The 19502-nt window shown below is 41.8% G+C and overlaps 1 protein-coding gene across 1 annotated transcript in view; it reads right to left on the reverse strand.

Annotated features, from left to right (window-relative positions):
* Positions 1 to 18948, reverse strand: part of parp1 (poly(ADP-ribose) polymerase 1) — a 49673-nt gene extending 30725 nt beyond the window's left edge. The window contains exons 1-4 of the mRNA XM_003216066.4: positions 18689 to 18948; positions 6739 to 6901; positions 3301 to 3401; positions 1580 to 1794 (exon numbers count right to left, since the gene is read on the reverse strand). Of these exons, the coding sequence (XP_003216114.2) occupies positions 1580 to 1794; positions 3301 to 3401; positions 6739 to 6901; positions 18689 to 18808 (599 nt within the window). The 5' untranslated portion in view covers positions 18809 to 18948. The remainder of the gene's footprint in view (positions 1 to 1579; positions 1795 to 3300; positions 3402 to 6738; positions 6902 to 18688) is intronic.
* Between the last annotated feature and the right edge of the window lie 554 nt (positions 18949 to 19502).

A 19502-nucleotide genomic window follows, 5' to 3' on the forward strand; every position in this document is an offset into this window, starting at 1 on the left:
CAGTTAGAATCTAGGGAGCGGGGTGAGCTCCTGATGTTAGCCCTAGCTTCTGCCAACCTAGCAGTTTGAAAAAATGCAAATGTGACTGGATCAATAGGTATGGCTCTGTCGGGAAGGTAACAGCGCTCCATGTAGTCATGCTGGCCACATGACTTTTGAGGTGTCTATGGACAACACCGGCTTTTCGGCTTAGAAATTGAGATGAGCACCAACCCCCAGAGTCAGATACAACTAGACTTAATGTCAGGGGAAAATCTTTACCTTTACCTAATGCCCCTACATTTTCTTTCAGTAATCCAAAATTGTATAATTCAGGGCAAGTCACCTTCATATCCAGAAAATTCCTGCAGCAAGAATCCAGTTTATCATGTAGGCATGTGGAATTGTTGGCCTTTCACTAAAAGAAATACATGCTGGTGTTGCAGTGTATCCTCGTATTTCTGGAATATTGTGACCCTAAGGAAGGTTTCTTTTTTTTTGGGGGGGGGGGGGGCAAGGTTTACTCCTCCTGAGGCTGAAAATGTGACTTGCCCAGACTCAGGAGTGAGGCTTCATGGCTGAACAAGAGTCAAATTCCAATCCACAGAGTCATATTTAAATGCTCAAACTACTATACCATAGTGACTCTAACAGGAATATCAACAGAGAAATTAAAGATATCACACAGACTATAATACCCAAATGCACCCATATATTTTATGGAATAGCAAGGATCAGCTGACTTCGATGTCCAATATATTTGAAACATTAGTTCTTCAGTCTGACCCACCTGCCTTTCAATTCAGATTGAATTCCTCGTGGCTGTATGAATGCATTGCCAGTCTGCGACTACTACCCTGTTTCCCCTAAAATAAGACATCCCCAGAAAATAAGACCTACTAGAGGTTTTGCTGACTTGCTAAATATAAAGCCTCCCCCGAAAGTAAGACCTAGCAAAGTTTTTGTTTGGAAGCATGCCCAATGAACAGAACACCAGAGCATGCAGGATTGGTAAATGTACATACCATAAAGCGTTGTACATGGAAATATTGGTAGTAACAAGAAATTCTTGATAGGATTCAGTTTGTCTGGTTATGCTGGTTTAATGATGACAACTACTGTACAGTATATAATAAATGTTCATTTTTTTGTTCAACAATAAATGTGAATTCTTCTTCATGGAAAAATAAGACATCCCCTGAAAATAAGTCCTAGAGCATCTTTGGGAGCAAAAATTAATATAAGACACTGTCTTATTTTCGGGGAAACACGGTATGTCATTTTCAACATGTCTTTATCTCACTGCATCTACAGCATTTTAGGCACATGAGAGTAACAGAAAGTAAACAGGAGATGACTTCTGCTCACTTTCCTCTTCTGGGTCTAAAATAAACCAGATGGACCTAGAAACAGGGTGAAAATACTCCTATGCCCCATTTGGGCATCTGGGGTTAAAACATATTTTGATTTTTTGGGAGAACGGGGGGGGGGGGGGGGCTTCAAAGTCTTCAGGGGCCTCCCAGAATTGCCAATCCCTGGTTTGAGGTAAGCCTTTTTGGAACATATTGAACATACCCTTCATTGAACATATTGAACATACCCTTCATTCTTAAGAGCAGGCAGCTCCTTTTTCAGAGCCTCTTTATCTTCTTCATTCAGGATCCCAAATCCTAAGAGCTGAGAGGCACTAAAGGTAGTAAGGAAACCCAGATCTCCTCTGCAGTTGATGAAACAGGAAGTATGGTACCAGTTGTCTATCATCCCCAACTGGGGCTTCTCAGGGTTCACCATTTTCTTTGAAATTCTAATATGACCCTATGACAGAGGGAACACACCATGCAATTTGTCTGTGTTACCATTTCAACAGAAGTTTCTATATATACATACAGTTTTGTTTTCAATGCAGCAGTCTGCTGTGATAAAATAATTGGATTCCGATATTTTTGTCCTGACACTCCAGCAATGCTGTTTTACATATGGGATATTCTTATATATTTCAACAATTAACCTGAAAAAATTGACCCGCCCCACAATTAGGATGTAGCACCCTACAAACATACAATGTCTCATTCTATGTTGAATACTTTTAAACTGGCTGCTTAGGAACTTTTAATCTAAAGAAAAATGACAGTTTAAGTGCACGGTTAAAGGGTTAATGATTTAATATAAAATAAAAGTAATATTATGACGTCTGAATGTGCAAGCCTTACAATGTCATAAATACACATGTTACAAAGTCAAGCAACACAAATATGTATCTTGAGTGAGAGTGTAAAAATATTTTAGAGAAAATAATATGGGATTCTGAGGAATGTGGATTTTGATTTATTTTAATGTGAATTAAGAACATTAGCACCCAGAAAAGAATTTCACACTACCCTAAGTACTGTTTCACTTGTTTCCTCTCTCCTGCATCAAACAAAGAAATCTCCTTCCACATCTCAACATATAGAAAAAGTATTTATTGGGGAGTAAGCTAAACCAAAGGTATAGCTCTTTGTTACCATTTCCTACAGCAGGAATAGGCAAGATCCCCAGGAGACCTTGGAGGGTTGTCGTAAAGTCAGCCCTAGCAAATGTCCTCTGGGGGCATGGGCTATTTTTAATATACTACTGGGTCAACAGGAAGTGACTAGGAAGTCAAAAAAATTGGCTCACAGGTTCCACTTTATACATTCTTGTCCAACATTCTGAGGTACTACTGTCCCCCCCCCCCCCAATTTAGTTACACTGACTGTAAGAAGGTGTAATTGCTACTCTCCTACACAAGCAAAAAGCAAATTAAGCTCTAGGCCACATTATAGGGCATGTGTCCACTTGCCAGTTTGAAGCTCTATTTTAGCCTCAAGTTGAATATGAAGCCAAAGTAAAGTATCACGCCTAGTAGGCCATTGCCCAACACCACATTCAAAGTCAGTGTGGACAGAATGACATGAAGAGCTGACCTGGGGAATCCAAGCACCCCCTGCTCATTAGGTAACTTTAATAATAATAATAATAATAACAACAACAACAACAACAACAACAACTTTATTTTTGTACCCCGCCTCCATCTCCCTGAAAGGACTCGGGCGGCTTACATATGGCACAAGGTGTCTAAAACAACTCCTAAAATAAACAAACAAAATAAACAATACAAAATAAAACCATGAGTATATAAAAACAACAATTTGAACTCAGAACAGCTTATGAACTGCTTTATGAACAACTTTATGAAATACAGGACACATTCAGGAGTATACCCGTCAAGGCAATGATACGCAAAGCCTTGCATGATAAGCATGATAACTTCACACATACAACGAAATGACATCTACTTACCTTTTCTATCTTCTGTTCACAGCCTTTGCAGGTACTTCTGTTGGACTTTGCATATCCTACTGCAAAATCATTTAAATTCTTTTCAGTTTTCCCCGCCTTCCCTGGGGGGAAAAAGAAGGAGAAATTACTTATGAGTTCTGATTTAATTGCGTATCAACCAAAATACAGTCAGATGGTTATATAGCACTGAAAACGATATTATTACTGTGGTACTCGTGAGATAATGGAATCAATTATAATGACAACTAAAGTACTTAATCACAGATATCATGAAATATCCTGGCCTTCTCACCCCAATCTGCTAAAATGTTATCAAACTTTAGATCCCTATTCAATGATCAGGTCTGAATAAGAGAGATGCCTGGCAAAAGCAACTGAGTTATTTTTCCAGTTAGAATACTCAGATGATGGCCCAAGCTTTTGGCCCATCCTAAGATACAAGTTGATATAACCTTATGTATTCGTTGGATTAATGTGAAGCTGAATACAGACTGGCTCTGACTTTTGGCCCAATGCTACTGGCCCTGTTGTAACGGTCACACAGTGTTTTACTGTGTTAATTGGGAATGATATTGGTTTTTAAGTGTGTTTTTACAATTGATGGTTTTTACTATATTTTGTATTGCATGTGGCATTAATCTTGCCATTATGTAAGACAGCTCTGGGTCCCCCTGGGGGAGAAGAGAGGTATATAAATCAAATAAATAAATGATGGTAGCAACAATCATTCTTCCTCTAATTAACAGGCTCAAAATATAAGGAAAAGGACCAAGAAAAAGATCAAAAGGCTAGAACAACTCTTCTCAAAAGATAAAAGATTTAGAGCTCTTTAGACTCAAAGGAAGAGTTATAGGAGATGAAATGGAATTTGGAAGCTCAAAAGGAAGAGCACCCCTGCCTGTTGTATCTTGTCCTTGTTCTCTACAGATTTCAGATTTCCCAAAAGCTTAGTCCCCAAGAAGGTACAGATGCCAGGTTTTGCTTAGGGCAAACTTCAGCCTACCAGGTGTTTTGGACTTCAACTCTCACAATTCCTAACAGCGAATTGTAGGAGTTACGAGTCCAAAACACCTGGAGGGCTGAAGTTTGCCCGTGCCTGGCTTAGAACATGGGTCCACATTCCAGTTTGAACCAGAGCTGGTTTCTAATTGCCATCAATGTTGCCTGAGCCCTAGGTGCTGAGTTGGACTATGTCAAATGTGCCATCTGTTCAGAAGGCGGCTGGCTGCCTTGATCGGTTTATGCAGCCCTTGCCTAATCTTGCTCTTGCCCAGGAGATCTCCTGCAAGGAGACCTTGACCATAATGGAGTCAGAGGCAGCTGCTCTGATGACTAGTGAAGGGGCCTTGTGTACCTATCATATCTTCTCCATCTTTAAAAAATAAACACCCACTGCTGTGGAGAAGGTCTATCTAGATCTTGAGACGGCAAAGACCCAGGGATGTAACCAATGTCCTCTAGAGTGCTAGAAAATCCTTGTTTTGAATAACCTGAAAGATGTAGGGTTGGAAGTGTCTCTTTCCCTTTCGTCTGCTGAGAGCTTCTTTTCCTCCATCTCTGAGGAGGGAGTGCCAGAGGTTTTGCCTTCATATCCCCCCCCCCCCCAAATCCTTCTTGGAAGCAGTGTGATGCTGTTTTATTAATGTGGGAACTTCTGTGTGAACTGAGTGGCCTCAACTTCGGAAGCTGATTTCTCTTCCTCACTCTCCGCTTGGGATTCTTTGTAATCCTCTCAGGCAAAATTGTAGCCAACTACACCAGAAAGGGAGGTCATCTGTGAAAGGGAACCTCCCTCTTGTTCTTGGAGTTCTTACGTTGCTCCTTCATGCTCGCAGGGAAGAAACAGAAAGAAGAAAGAAAAATGGAGTAGGTAGCGTAGAGAAAAAAACTAAAGGAAGGAGAGCTGGGTTTATTCAAAGAGAAAGTGGATCAGTAAGAAAAAGTTAAGAGGGGATAGATTAAGAGCTTAAAAAGTATGGAGATCACAGACTGAAGAGAAAAAAGGCCTGAAGTTGGGACTAGAGAGCACAACAAACACATCTTACTGGAGTGGTAAGCTTGAAAAAGACTGACCTTCAAGAGTTTGCTCCACAAAGGAGACATTGGAAGGTCTTTCTTTTTTCCTGCCTTTCTGGAGCAAGCAGAAACAAACCCCAAACGACAGGGTGTTCAGCCCCTTATTTACTAGGAACAAGGTATGGGTTATTATTATCCACAGAATGGAGAATTTGGGTTAGGAGACTTGGCCCCATACTAGAACATGGAGTCATCCACTGATGTTGAATAATAGGGGATTCCAAACAGACAGATGGGCTTTTTCACATAGTTCATAGTTAAACTGTGGAATGTGCCGTACCAGTAGTAGTAATAACTACTGGTGGTGGATTCTGAAGACAAATTCATGAAAGACGAAGCAATACATGACAAGAAATCAGGAAGCACTTCCAGTATTACTTTCAGTGCTTTAGGAAACATACCTCTCAAAAGTTTAACACATTTTCCAACCTTGTTGAGAAACAACCAGAAAAGCTCTACTATCCTCATACTGCCTACTGTGGGAACAGTAACTGAAATAGACTTTATTTGTATACAGCACAGTTCTTCTCATGTTTTGAAGTATCTATCACAATAATCCACAAGGTTGATCTATATATGAAGTTTGTGTCTACATCCACACTATGTGTCGATGCCAGTCATCAAACATCCAGGCGTCCCCTGGGCAACATCTTTGCAGACAGCCAATTCTCTTACACCAGAAGCGACTTGCAGTTTCTCAAGTTGCTCCTGACACATACAAAAAACCCTACATGTTTAAAACATTACATTGGATCAATGCATTGGATCACAGCCCAACCTCAAAAAATGTCTTGGTGTTTTGGTTATTAGGCCTATTCCTGGGGCTATTTGGTCACCAATACAGAAAACTGCATTCACTAGCCCGTATCAGCTCTAGTTTCTTAGATATGGTTATTATGTTTTTTCTTTTGGCAAGCAGATGGTGACAGGCAGATGCCATATGTTCTCTATTTCAAAAGCTTGAGCTGAAAGGGGGAAATTGAGGCACCAAAACGTGTATTGGCCAGTATACTGCAACAGCGTAATGCATGTCTAGATAGAAATTAGGCCCATTAACTTCATCAAGTTATATTTATCCTATGTACTGTTTAAATCAGCCTACTCAACTTATTGTTCCCATAAATGTGCCATTGGTCATGTAGGCTGCAGGATGATGAGGCACCAAGATAGAAAAAAGAAGAGATGCGAGTATAATACCACAATCTTAACAAAGGATATTTGGTAGAACACTGTCATGGGCAAAGGCCCCCAAAAGTAAGTCCTGCAAAGTTTTGAGACATTTCTCACAAGAAAATCAACAAATGTTTGAACATAACAACACTAGCAATTTTATCTAGGTTCACACAGCAAAGGTTGCCTTACCTGTTCCAGCACCACCAGCTTCAATAGATTTTTTAATCTTTTCCTGATCCTCCCAACGCAGTTCTGAGAAGCCATCCACATCAGCATGGGATATCAGTCGAGCGCGTTTCCAGAAGCAAGAAAAGTGATGCCAATGAGGTACTTTGCCATCAAACATGGGAGACTAAAAGGAAAGAAATTGAGAAAGGGAAGGAGGAAAGAGGAGGAAATTCAAGTATCTCACCATCAAAATCTCATATTCATATCTCAGTTATGGCCCACTGTATCATGAACATTGAATCCTCATGTTCATAGATTAACAAAAACATTGCTGAAGGTATTTTATTCTTATCTCAGTCACATACATACAAACATGTACTTCAATTTAAGCCTGATTTCACTGGCAGCTTGCTTCACTAATACAGATAAGCCACTTTATGTCATAAGGCTTCTTTTTGTGATGGCTGGTGGTTTAGTTAAACATCTGGATCTTGTTTAAACAGGACTAGCTCTGTTCCTCTCTAATGTCAATTTGTTCACATAAAAATAACACAACAGGCCCTCAATATCCACTGGGGTTTGCTCTGGGACATCCATAAATACTAAAATCTGTGGATTCTGAAGTCCTATTATATACAGTGGTACAGTAAGTCGCTATCCCTTATATAAAATGTGCCAAAAAGACCCTATGATCTGTGAAATGGTGGGAAGCCATAGCAGGATATGCCTATACTTGACATGTGACAAAATCAAGGTATCCTTTTTGGATCTCTCTCTCTCTCTCTCTCTCTCTCTCCCCCCCCCCCCCCAATATTTTAAAGTTGTGGTTTGCTGAATCTGTGGGTGCAGAACTGTGAGTATGAAAGGTCAAAGAGTTCTTCATCATAGAATTAATGCAATCTGATACCATTTTAACTCCTATGGTTCAAGACTATGGAATCTTGGGATTTGGAGGCACCATCACTCTTCAGCAGAGAAAGACCTTGCAAAACTACAATTCTCATGATTCCATAATACTGAGCCATGACAATAAAAGTAGTGTGGACTTCATTAATTCTAGAGCAGATCAATCCTAGGAGAAAAACCTGTATGTGAATAAGAACTTTCTTTATTCTTACTCACGTGGAGAATTCTTCAAGAAGATGGTGCTTTCCTACTCTTTGGACATGCTACTTTCACAAGACCAAAGTGACAATGAAGGGGCTGGGCCAGCATGCTTCCATTTTCACACTCAACAGGGCTCACACTTTGGCATGAGCTCTGCAACATGAGCAGTATCAGCTGGGACTTTTCTGATGAGATAAGAAGCTAAACAGGAAGCAGGGAGCAGATGCCTACATTCCCTGACACTAAAGAAGGCATATATTACAGCTTCTTATCCCTCCGGAATCACACCCTGAGCTTCCAGGTTAAGATGACAAGGCTTTCAAGAAAACTCTAGCTCCTCATCTCTTAAAAGCAGTGTTTCAGGACCTGAACTGGCTAATTTGACAGCCAAGATCCTCTCAGCTATAGACATTTTACAAACCAATGGAAACTGACAAAGCAAGGCGTAAAATAGAAGTGACTCAGGCTTGTTAAGCATCAAAGCAGTAGCTTAAAAATAGATAAATCTGCCAACCCATAGTTTTGATAACAAAGGATCTAGGTCACTAAGAAATAAACTCTTTGAAATGAATAATGCTTAGCGAGTCAAATAATGGAGCAAAGAGGCACCTAAAAACAGGTAAAGTGAACTTTCTGCAAAAAAAAAAAAAAAAAAAGCCATAGTAAGCACTGCCTTTCCTCAGAGGATCATGTTCTTCTGCCAGCAAAAGAAAACCTGTTGGCAGGTTAAGTTCCCTCTTACATATTCCCTAAATGTATCCCAGAGATTTGGGGATTCTTCAGAGCAGAATAAGAGAATGTGGGAGAAGGACATCGTTGCTTAAGGACAACTATCATTGCATAAGTGGATCTACTAATATAAGACTGAATTTAGCAGGAAGTCTCCAAATTTCAGTTGCCTAAGATATCCTAAAACTCCAGATCCTGTTTGATCTTTGAAGCCAGTTTTGTTTGGGGATCCCCAAGCAGCATCAGAAGGATGGCCATTTCTGAGTATTCCCCCCCCCCCTTCCAATATGAGCTTGTTTGGCGATTCTAGCATAGGAGCAGAGCTGTTATATACCCCTGACCAAAGAACAGTAAACTCCTATCTGGGATTATTGTTCTCTTCCACCAAGCATGCAACTTCAGGATGGATGAACATGGATCGGTGAGATAAGAAGGGGACTCCTGCCTAACCAGCCAGATCAGCAGACTCAGTACTGATGATCAACAGGCTGACAGATATTGCAACCAGCTCACCCTTGCAACCAAAACACAAGTATAATTTTCCAATCTGGACTTCTAGGTCTTAAGATCTTGCTTCCTCCTGAGCTATAATATAAGTTAAGTTAGGGGAACTTCTGGAGAATGGTAAGGCTTGGAAGCCCCATTGCGAGATAAAATGTGTGTGCTTCTGCAAATATCAGTCCTGCAAAACTGGGGTACAAGTGGTATTGATTTTACTTCTTAAATATATACAGGTTTTTAAAAACCGCTCCCACAGATTTCTTACCAAATTAAGATATTACTTGGTTCCCACACAGCCAAGTCTGTATCCAAAACTGCTCTGAGAAATCGCAATTGGGACACAGCTTCACCGAAAACTTAAAAATCTACTTTCAAAAAGAGTGGAGTGCATACCAAATCCCCTATATAACCATTACAGTGGCCAGCACACATTTTGGTGCCTTAAATGTTAAACATGTTTGTAGGTATATTTGACCTGCCAATTCCAAACTGGAACCAGTTTCATCCATCAGCCCTAATTTTTGAGATGCAGAGCATATGGCATCTACCAGTTTCCATGTGCTCATCCATAGAAAACCATGATAACCATATCTAAGAAACATCTAAGATAATATCTAAGGAAGACAGGCGGACAAATGTCAGCGTGCTTGAGGAAGCAAAGACCACCAGCATTGAAGCGATGCTCCTATACCATCAACTCCGCTGGACTGGCCACGTTGTCCGAATGCCCGATCACCGTCTCCCAAAGCAGCTCCTCTACTCCGAACTCAAGAATGGAAAACGGAATGTTGGTGGGCAGGAAAAGAGATTTAAAGATGGGCTCAAAGCCAACCTTAAAAACTGTGGCATAGACACCGAGAACTGGGAAGCCCTGGCCCTTGAGCGCTCCAATTGGAGGTCAGCTGTAACCAGCAGTGCTGCGGAGTTCGAAGAGGCACGAACGGAGGGCTTAAGGGAGAAACGTGCCAAGAGGAAGGAGCGTCAAGCTAACCCCGACCGGGACCGCCTTCTACCTGGAAACCGATGTCCTCACTGCGGGAGAATATGCGGGTCAAGAATCGGTCTCTTCAGTCACCTAATGTGATGACTCATGGGCCTTGTAGTCCTGTTCCTAGTACTATTGTGGCAGACGAAGAGGAAAACATGGGATTTCCGCCGTTTCAGCCAGAATCGGAGCCTCTCCACCTGGAGGATGTTTGTCCTCAAGAATGTAGCCAAACAGGCCTTGGGCAGAATTCCCCCCCGTTTTCCCGGAGGGACAATTATAATAGAGATAGGGGAGCCAGGGAGGCTAATCGCCGGAGCCTGAGAATCGCTGCCAAACAACTAGCTGATTAGGTCTGCTTCCCTTGGGAAATTCTAAGGAGTCATGCATCTGGACAGAGTTGGGTTTCGCTTCTCGTTCTCTAGGGAAAGTGTTCTGTTGGCGGGAAAACGAGACCCAATATAGGTGCTGGTCACAAGGGGAACTTTGCGGAGTCAATTGTTCAGCTTGAGGAGAGAGATCGTGTGTGGACTTCGTAACCCCAGTTCCTTGTTTCCCGGATCAAGTTTCCAGCCTTGCCTTGTTTCACGGACTTCCTTGGACTCTGTTCATGTTTCATGTTTGCCCGTTCCAAGTCTTTGATCTAGCCAAGAATCAAGTTTATTTTCCAGCCTAGTTGTCAAGCTACATTGGACCTTAAAGACTCAGTCATTCCCCACACTATTGCTTGGCAAAGTGTGTGTTTCGGTCAAGTGGATTATAACTTTGGACTCTAATATCTTTTATTGGACAATACATTTCTGGACTATATTTGACCTCATCTGAAAGGTCTGCTTCTGAACTATATTCTTCACTTGTTTTTATTGACATTATATATTTCTATAATAAAGATATTAGATAGATTCTGGCCTCTGTGTAAGGTTATTGGTGCTCTGCAGCCTGGGTCCTGACACCTAAGAACACACACCCAAGATACCAAGGTTGGAAGACTATCGTCCTCGAACGACGAGGGATCGCCTAAGTAAGTATCTAAGAAACAAGAGCTTATGAGGTCTATTCAATGCAGTTTTTTGAACCAACACCCAAATAACCCCAGGAACAGGCCTAAAAACACAAAGATTTTTGTTGTTTTTGTTGTAGGGCTGTGTTATAGCATTTATGACCTAAAGCTAAACTGGCTCTCTGCTGTTTTCTTACGCAAAGTCTGTAGGGTTTTCATAATAGAGATGAAACCTTGTTGTGCTCCTTCAAGTCATTTCCATCCTATGGCAAACACAAGATTTTCTAGAAAAGATTTGTTCAGAAGAGGTTTCCCATTGCCTTCCTCTGTGGCAGAGAGTATATGACTTGACCAAGATCACTCAGTGGGTTTCCACAGTCGAGCCAGGATTTGAGCTTTGGTCTCCAAGGTTGTAATCCAACACACCAAGCAGTATGCCACACTGACTCATAAGATGAAACATACAGCGATGCTATTCAACATCCGTATTTTTTAAGCTTTTGTGGAAATAACAGAAAACACAACATGCTTCCTATTTGTCTGCAGCAACCTCTTATTTGCTCTTATTGGACAATGAGATTAAGATGCTGCTTCACTCTTTGCAGAGGGTGGTATATTGTGCCTTCAAGTTGCCTGGCGACTTATGGCAACCCCATTAATTTCATAGAAAGTTATCTTAGGTAAGGAAAATTGGGCTACTCCTGTTAAATTAATCCAAGCTCCATGGATTCAAATAGTTATTATGTCAATTGCATTGCTATGATGTGATACCTTTTCAGAATTTACTTCGAAGGGTGGATTATGTGGTGGCAGGCTATCAATGAAGACACATGGAGAACATTAAAAGACATGGGACTGTAGGAAAAGGCAAAATTAAACAATACAGTTGTCCCTACACATTTGTAGATTTTGCTTTGTGGATTTGATTAAGATCTTATCTCTAGGCATCTGTTGGTCCTCCAAAGATTGACCTTGAACTGCACTATATGGTCAGTGTGGACTCTTGTAATCAATTTGCATTATATGTGTCTACACTGACCATATAATGTACTTTCAAACTGTATTATACCACAATGTAGATGGGGCCACAGATATGTGATTGGAGCACCTGGATAGACCTGTACAGGTCAAATTCTTCATCTGACTGAACATATCGAAGAAGGCTATGAGAAAGGCTGCATTACGGGAACAGTCTTTGTGGACCTTACGGCAGCCTATGACACGGTGCAACATAGAAAAATGCTGCATAAAGTCTACCATATCACCCGGGACTTTGACTTTACAAAAACTGTCCAGACCCTCTTAGAAAACCGCAGCTTCTATGTGGAGTTTCAGGGCCAGAAAAGCAGATGGAAGAAGCAAAAGAATGGTTTACCCCAAGGCAGCGTTCTTGCACCAACCTTATTTAACATCTTCACGAACGACCAGCCACAACCTCCACTCACAAAGAGCTTCATATATGCTGATGACCTTGGCCTTACAACACAAGCAAAAAATTTTGAAACAGTTGAAAACCAACTCACTAATGCCCTGAAAGACCTCTCCAGCTACTACAAAGAGAACCACCTGAAGCCGAACCCTGCCAAGACACAAGTGTGTGCTTTCCACCTACGTAACCGTGAAGCCAACAGGAAACTGAAAGTTACTTGGGAAGGCCAAGAGCTCGAACACTGTTTCCATCCTAAATACCTTGGTGTCACCTTAGACCGAACACTAACATATAGGAAACACTGCATGAACACCAAGCACAAAGTAGCTGCACGCAATAACATCCTGCGGAAACTGACTGGCAGCGCATGGGAAGCAGACCCAGAAGTAATAAGAACATCAGCCCTGGCCTTGTCTTTCTCAACTGCTGAGTATGCCTGTCCTGTTTGGCACAAGTCTACCCATGCAAAGCAGGTGGACATAGCACTGAATGAAACATGCAGAATCATCACGGGATGCCTTAAACCGACACCTGTTGATAAACTCTACAAGTTAGCTGGCATTACCCCTCCTGACGTGCGACGGGAAGTTGCTGCTAACAGTGAGAGAAAAAAGGTTGAACATTGTGAAAGCCACCCACTGCATGGCTATCACCCTCCTCCCACCAGACTCAAATCAAGGAAGGGCTTCATGAGAACCACCACTTCTCTTGATGTTCCTCCAGCAGCAGCAAGGGTGTCCCTCTGGGCAGCTAAACCTGGCAATTCTAACTGGATGGCCCCCCAAGAGGGTCTTCCTCCAGGGGCAAACCAAGAATGGGCAACTTGGAAGTCCCTGAACAGACTCAAAAGTGGAGTGGGCAGATCAAAAGACAACTTGGCAAGGTGGCACTACCTGGAGGAATCCTCCACCTTGTGTGACTGTGGAGCTGAACAAACAACTCCGCATATGTATGCTTGCCCACAATGCCCTGCCTCATGTACGGAGGAGGAGTTGTTTAAAGCTACAGACAATGCGGTTGCTGTTGCCCGCTTTTGGTCCAAAACTATTTAGTTGCTTGTGATTTCTTTTCTTTTTTATTTTATTTCCATTATTTGAAATGTATTTGCTGTACCAATGCTTTTGACACGAAATAAAAAAAACCTGGATAGACTATTTCCCAAGGCATCTGTAAGGCTCCCAGTGCTTCCAAGGATAGAAGATCTATATATTTCTAGAGGGAATCACTTAGGTAATTTTTTAAAAATTGCTCCCTTCCTTCATTTTCAATGAATGTGGAGCATTGACTGTGGTTTTTTTTATTCATTAGACTACTGTCTTGATGTTTCTGAAGACTAGATTACAAGGAGGCCCTTTCTCCCAACAACAAAATACAATAAAATGTTAAGCACTCCTGACTCCTTGTTTGCAAGAACTTCCATGTCAAAGTATAGTGAGAGGTCTTGCAGGAAAGAAAGTAAAGACCATGCAAGCCCATGCATTTGCTAAGTGCTTTGAAAACGCTATAATGACGATGTCCAAGAAAAGGAAAAACAGCATAATCCTGGAGGGATCAAATAGGCTATACTATTCAAACAAGTATCTCCTACAGAATTCAAAAAACCGTGCTCCTCTTTAAGTCTACACAGATAGACTACACAAATAATTTAAGTATAGGGTGAGCATTCTTGACCCAGAATTTCGAAATGGCCCAAAATTGTCCACATGTGTGTTTGAGATCATGAAAATTTGCTCTCTGATTATTCAAAGGACACAAACTTTTGTTTTGTGAACAAAAATTGTATCTAAAATTACCTTATGACTGTAACAAAAATAGGTTTTGTGTTTAGAGGTGTGTCCCATCTCCGAGATATCTCATATGCAAATATCAGCATTTCAAAATCCAAAATCCCAAATACTTCTGGTCCCAAATATTTCAGATAAGGACCTGTATTTTAAGGCACTATAGAATGAATGCAGTTTGACAGCACTTTTAACCGCCACGGCTCAATGCTATGGAATCCTGGGAGGTACAGTTGTATGCAGTGCTGGCATCTCACCGAACTACAAGTCCCAGGATTCCATAGCATTGAGCCAGGGCAGTTAAAGTGGTATCGAAGTGCATTAATGCAATTATGTAGATGCAACCTCAGTCCTGCTTTGCCACATGGTGTACGCTCGCCCACCTTTTAAAGAAGAAAATGTTTAAGGCTGAGTTGTATAGTGTTTCAGGCATGTTAACACACACACACACACACACACACACACACACAATATAGTGTTTTTACATTTTAGGCATGTTAATAGGGAGTCATGGTGGCGCAATGGGTTAAACCCTTGTGCCAGCTGGACTGATGACCTAAAGGTTGAGTTGCTGACCTCAAGACTGACGGTTTGAATCTGCAAGATGGGGTGGTCTCCCATCTGTCAGCTCTATCTTATGGGGATGCACGATGGACTTTGAATATGACCTGGATTATGTGATTTTAATTCTTGTTTTACTGTTATGTTTTAATTGGTTGGTTTTAATGTTTTTGTTTGTTCATTAATGTATGTATACACGCAGCATTGAATTGTTGCTTTTGTAAGGCCGTCTTGAGTCCCCTTCGGGGTTGAGAAAGACAAGATAAAAGTATGGTAAATAAAATAAAACAAAGGTAACACATTCAGGCGTCCCTTGGGTAATGTCTCTGTAGACGGTCAATTCTCTTACACCAGAAGCAACTTGCAGTATGTTCACAAGTCGCTTCTGACACTATTCAAAAAAGGCATGTTAATAGGTTTCAAATTATTTTAATGTTTTTGATTGTTTACTTTTAATAGTTTTCATATTTAACCCAATTCTAATATTTGAATATAATGGGAGCCCCCGGTGGTGCAGTTGGTTAAACTGCTGAGCGGCTAAACTTGCTGACTGAAAGGTTGGCAGTTTGAATTGGGGGAGCGGGGGGAGCTCCTGCTGTTAGCCCCAGCTTCTGCCAACCTAGCAGTTTGAAAACATGCAAATGTGAGTAGATCAATAGGTCCCACTCTGGCGGGAAGGTAACAGCGCTCTCATACAGTCATGCCAGCCACATAACCTTGGAGGCGTCTACAGACAACGACAGCTCTTCGGCTTAGAAATGGAGATAAGCACCAACCCTCGGAGTCGGACACAACTAGACTTAATGTCAGGGGAAAATTTTTACCTTTACCACTCCCCTTTACTAATATTTGAATGTTTTTTAAATTTTGGAATTTGCTTCCAAAAGATACGAATTCAAAAAAAAATTTAAAAACGTGTCTTGGGGTGGTCAATGAAAAGGTCTTCTGGGTGACAGTTAGGTTCTGGCTGGTTGGAGTAGCTGCCCCCCAGGATGACTTCAGTGTAACCTGGACCCAAACCATGTTTACAACTACACTGCTTTGCATCACATCAGAATGAGGCATTCAACCACTACACACATTTAAAATATGAGAAATTGCCTTGCATTTTCAGATAAGCCCTTTATAGAACTCAATATTCCCGACACAAGGCAATATTGATACAGACTACAACTTCCAGGCTTCTTCAGTAATGGCAGTACTATCTAAGGCCCTCAAGTTGCAGTTCATCTAGATCAGAGGTTCTTAACCTGTCCCCAGATGTTTTGGCCTTGAACTCCCAGAAATCCTAACAACTGGTTAACTGGCTGGGATTTCTGGGAGCTGTAGTCCAAAACACCTGGGGATTCACAGGTTGAGAACCACTGATCTAGATGATTTCATGATTGTTAACTCTGGTCTACCCTAATGAGAAGGAGTTTTCAAGCTAAAGGGTAAAGGTAAAGTTTTCCCCTGACACTAAGTCTAGTTGTGTCCGACTCTGGGGGTTGGTGCTCATCTCCATTTCTAAGCCGAAGAGCCAGCGTTGTCCATAGACACCTCCAAGGTCATGTGGCCGGCATGACTGCATGGAGTGCTGTTACCTTCCCGCTGGAGCGGTACCTACTGATCTACTCGCATTTACATGTTTTCAAACTGCTAGGTTGTCAGAAGCTGGAGCGAACAGTGGGCGCTCACTGCGCTCCCCGTATTCGAACCTGCGACCTTTCGGTCTGCAAGTTCAGCAGCTCAGCGCTTTAACACACTGCGCCACTGGGGGCTCTGCTTTCACGCTACTGTCTCAGTAAAATGTTTGATTTTATAGGTGTGGTACTCTGTACTGATCAAGACTATCAAAATGTATCAAATCATGTTGATACAGTGCTTGGAACATCGTATTTTATAGCCAAAGAATGCAGTGAGATTAGATCAGCACCCTCCCTTCTGGCCTTTAGAAAGTAAGCCAAAACTACTAACCAAGCTTTTGGCCAGTAATGCAGTACAAAGAACAATTAAGAAATATGTGCAATGATAATTGGCATGGCCATGACATATGATTTTTGGATCATATGATTTTAATATTTTATTAGGATGTTTTAATGCTTTGTCTTAGTGTTTAAATGTTGTGTACACATATGTTTAATGGTTTTAATGATTTAAATTTATAGCTATAGGTTAGTGTGGTCCACGCCTTGGTTACATCTAGGCTGGATTACAGCAATATGCTCTACGTGGGGCTGCCTTTGAAGACGGCCCGGAAACTGCAATTGGTGCAAAGATTGGCAGCCAGGCTGTTAACAGGAGCTAGCTACAGGGAGCATACGATGCCTCTCCTGAAGCAGCTCCACTGGCTGCTGATAACTTATCGGTCCCAATTCAAAGTGCAGGTTATAACCTATAAAGCCCTGAACGGCTTGGGTTCTGCTTACCTGTGTCATCGTATCTCCCCCTACAAACCAGCGCAAGCTCTTAGATCCACCGGGGAGGCCCTTCTCTCGCTCTCACCTCCGTTGCAAACAAGTCTGGTGGGGACGAGGGAAAGGACCTTCTTGGTGATGGCCCCCCAGCTCTGGAACTCTCTCCCTAGGGAGATTAGACTAATACCTACTCTGGCGACATTCTGCAAAAATTTGACGACTTGGATATGCTTTCAAAGAGTAGATCCGTTTTTATCACCATCTTGTCTTACCTACAGTAGAGTCTCCCTTATCCAACATAAACGGGCCGGTAGAACATTGGATAAGCAAAAATGTTGGATAATAAGGAGGGATTGAGGAAAAGCCTATTAAACATCAAATTACGTTATGGTTTTACAAATTAAGCAACAAAATATCATGTTTTACAATAAACTGACAGAAAAAAGCAGTCAGTACGCAGTAACGTTATGTAGTAATTACTGTATTTATGAATTTAGCACCAAAACATCACAATGTATTGAGAACATTGACTACAAAAACACTGACTACTAAAAGGCAAACTGCGTTGGATAATCCAGAATGTTGGATAATCCAGAATGTTGGATAAGTGAGACTCTACTGTATGTATTGCCCTAATCCTTAGCACTTTACCCTATTCCTGAATCTCACTGCCTTGTGTTTGCACATGTCTGCCTTCCCCATAATTTCTTAATAGCCCCACCGTTTAGTTCTGATTATCGCTGATGTATGTTATGAATATTATTTTATTGTTATTGTTTTAATTATATATGCTGTCATCATATTGTCTGATCTGTTGATTTGGTCTTGGTCCCTATGTGAACTGCTCCAAGTCTCCTCGTGGAGATGGAAGTGGGTTATAAATAAAGTCTTATTATTATTATTGTCTAGTTATTATGATGTTTCCTATTATATGTATTTTGGCACTGAATTTCTGCCATTAATATGTCGTAAACCGCCTTGAGTCCGTCCCCCTGGGGTGAGAAAAGCGGTATATAAATATAGTAAGTAAATAAATAAATAATATATTCAGCAGGATTTTTATATTATTATCATACCTTTGAAAATTGTTCAGAAACAAGCTCCGATTGTATATTGCGTTGTCTTTAGTGTTGTGAGCCGCTTTGGGTCTCTTTTTAAGAGAGATAGTGCGGGCCATTGATAAATATAATGATAACAATAAGAATTCCCAGATAGATACCTTATCTCCCCACTCATGGCAGTGAATAGCAGCAAAACCTTCCCAGAGGCGACAAAATAAATCTTATCGCAATAGCAAGAGGGGGCGTGTCCCACGTATAAGGGATGTCCCAATTTATGTTCACCATTGATGTGTAAGAGCTGCATGATATATATGAGATGAACACACACAGACTGCACTGTGCGGTGAGTGCAAATGAGGCCTGAGGCTGCAGGGCAACGTGGCGCTGCTCCCGGCTGCGAAAAGGAACAAGAAAGGCTGACCTGCACCATGATGGCCAGGCGGAGCGAGTCCTTGGCGATGTTGTCGCCGCATTTCTTGCACGAAGCCCGGCCGCTCTTGGCGTATTCGGCGCGGTACGGCTTCTCCGCAGACTCCGCCATGGCTGTGCTAGCAGGGAAAGGAGGCAAGAAGAGGAGGCTGCAGCAGCAGCAGCAGCAATGGGGGCAGCACGCGGCGCATTGGAGGCGCTTGCCAGGCTCCCGCAGATCGATGTCGAGCGAAGAGAGATCGAACCCTGCTTGGATCAGCTTCCAATCCCTTTCGGCGATCGATTAGTCATGCCGCGTAGGAGGGAGGCTTTTAGAACGTTGTCCGGGAATCAGCTTTGCTGATTCCCGGGCAACGTTCTAAAAGCCTCCCTCCTACGCGGCATGACTAATCGATCGCCGAAAGGCTCCTGCAAGGGAAGCATGTTGTGGGAATTGTAGTTTTCCATGTCCTGCTCAAAGGTTCGTCCAGTACAATGTCTGAGCTTTAATTCCATCTCCACTGAAGAATGAAATCGCTCAGGCTCAATGCTATCAGATCTTGAGTTGCAGTTTTACCAGGCCTGCAGCCTTCTCTGCTACAGAGTGCTGGAACCCCACCAATGCACAGTGCCAGGGATTCCCTGTTATCGAACCTCGGCAGTTTAGAGTGGTGGTCCAATTCCTGATTAGCATTCCACCTCATATTTTAATTGCCCTTTTAGCTGTTGGATTTTTATCATGTGATATGTGTGCGATTTATTATATTACGTTAATTCAAGTTTGCTATTTTGATTATATTGGTTTGTTATTATTAGTTCGGGGCCCC

The sequence above is a fragment of the Anolis carolinensis genome, chromosome 1, assembly GCF_035594765.1.
Source record: "Anolis carolinensis isolate JA03-04 chromosome 1, rAnoCar3.1.pri, whole genome shotgun sequence".
NCBI lineage: Eukaryota > Metazoa > Chordata > Lepidosauria > Squamata > Dactyloidae > Anolis > Anolis carolinensis.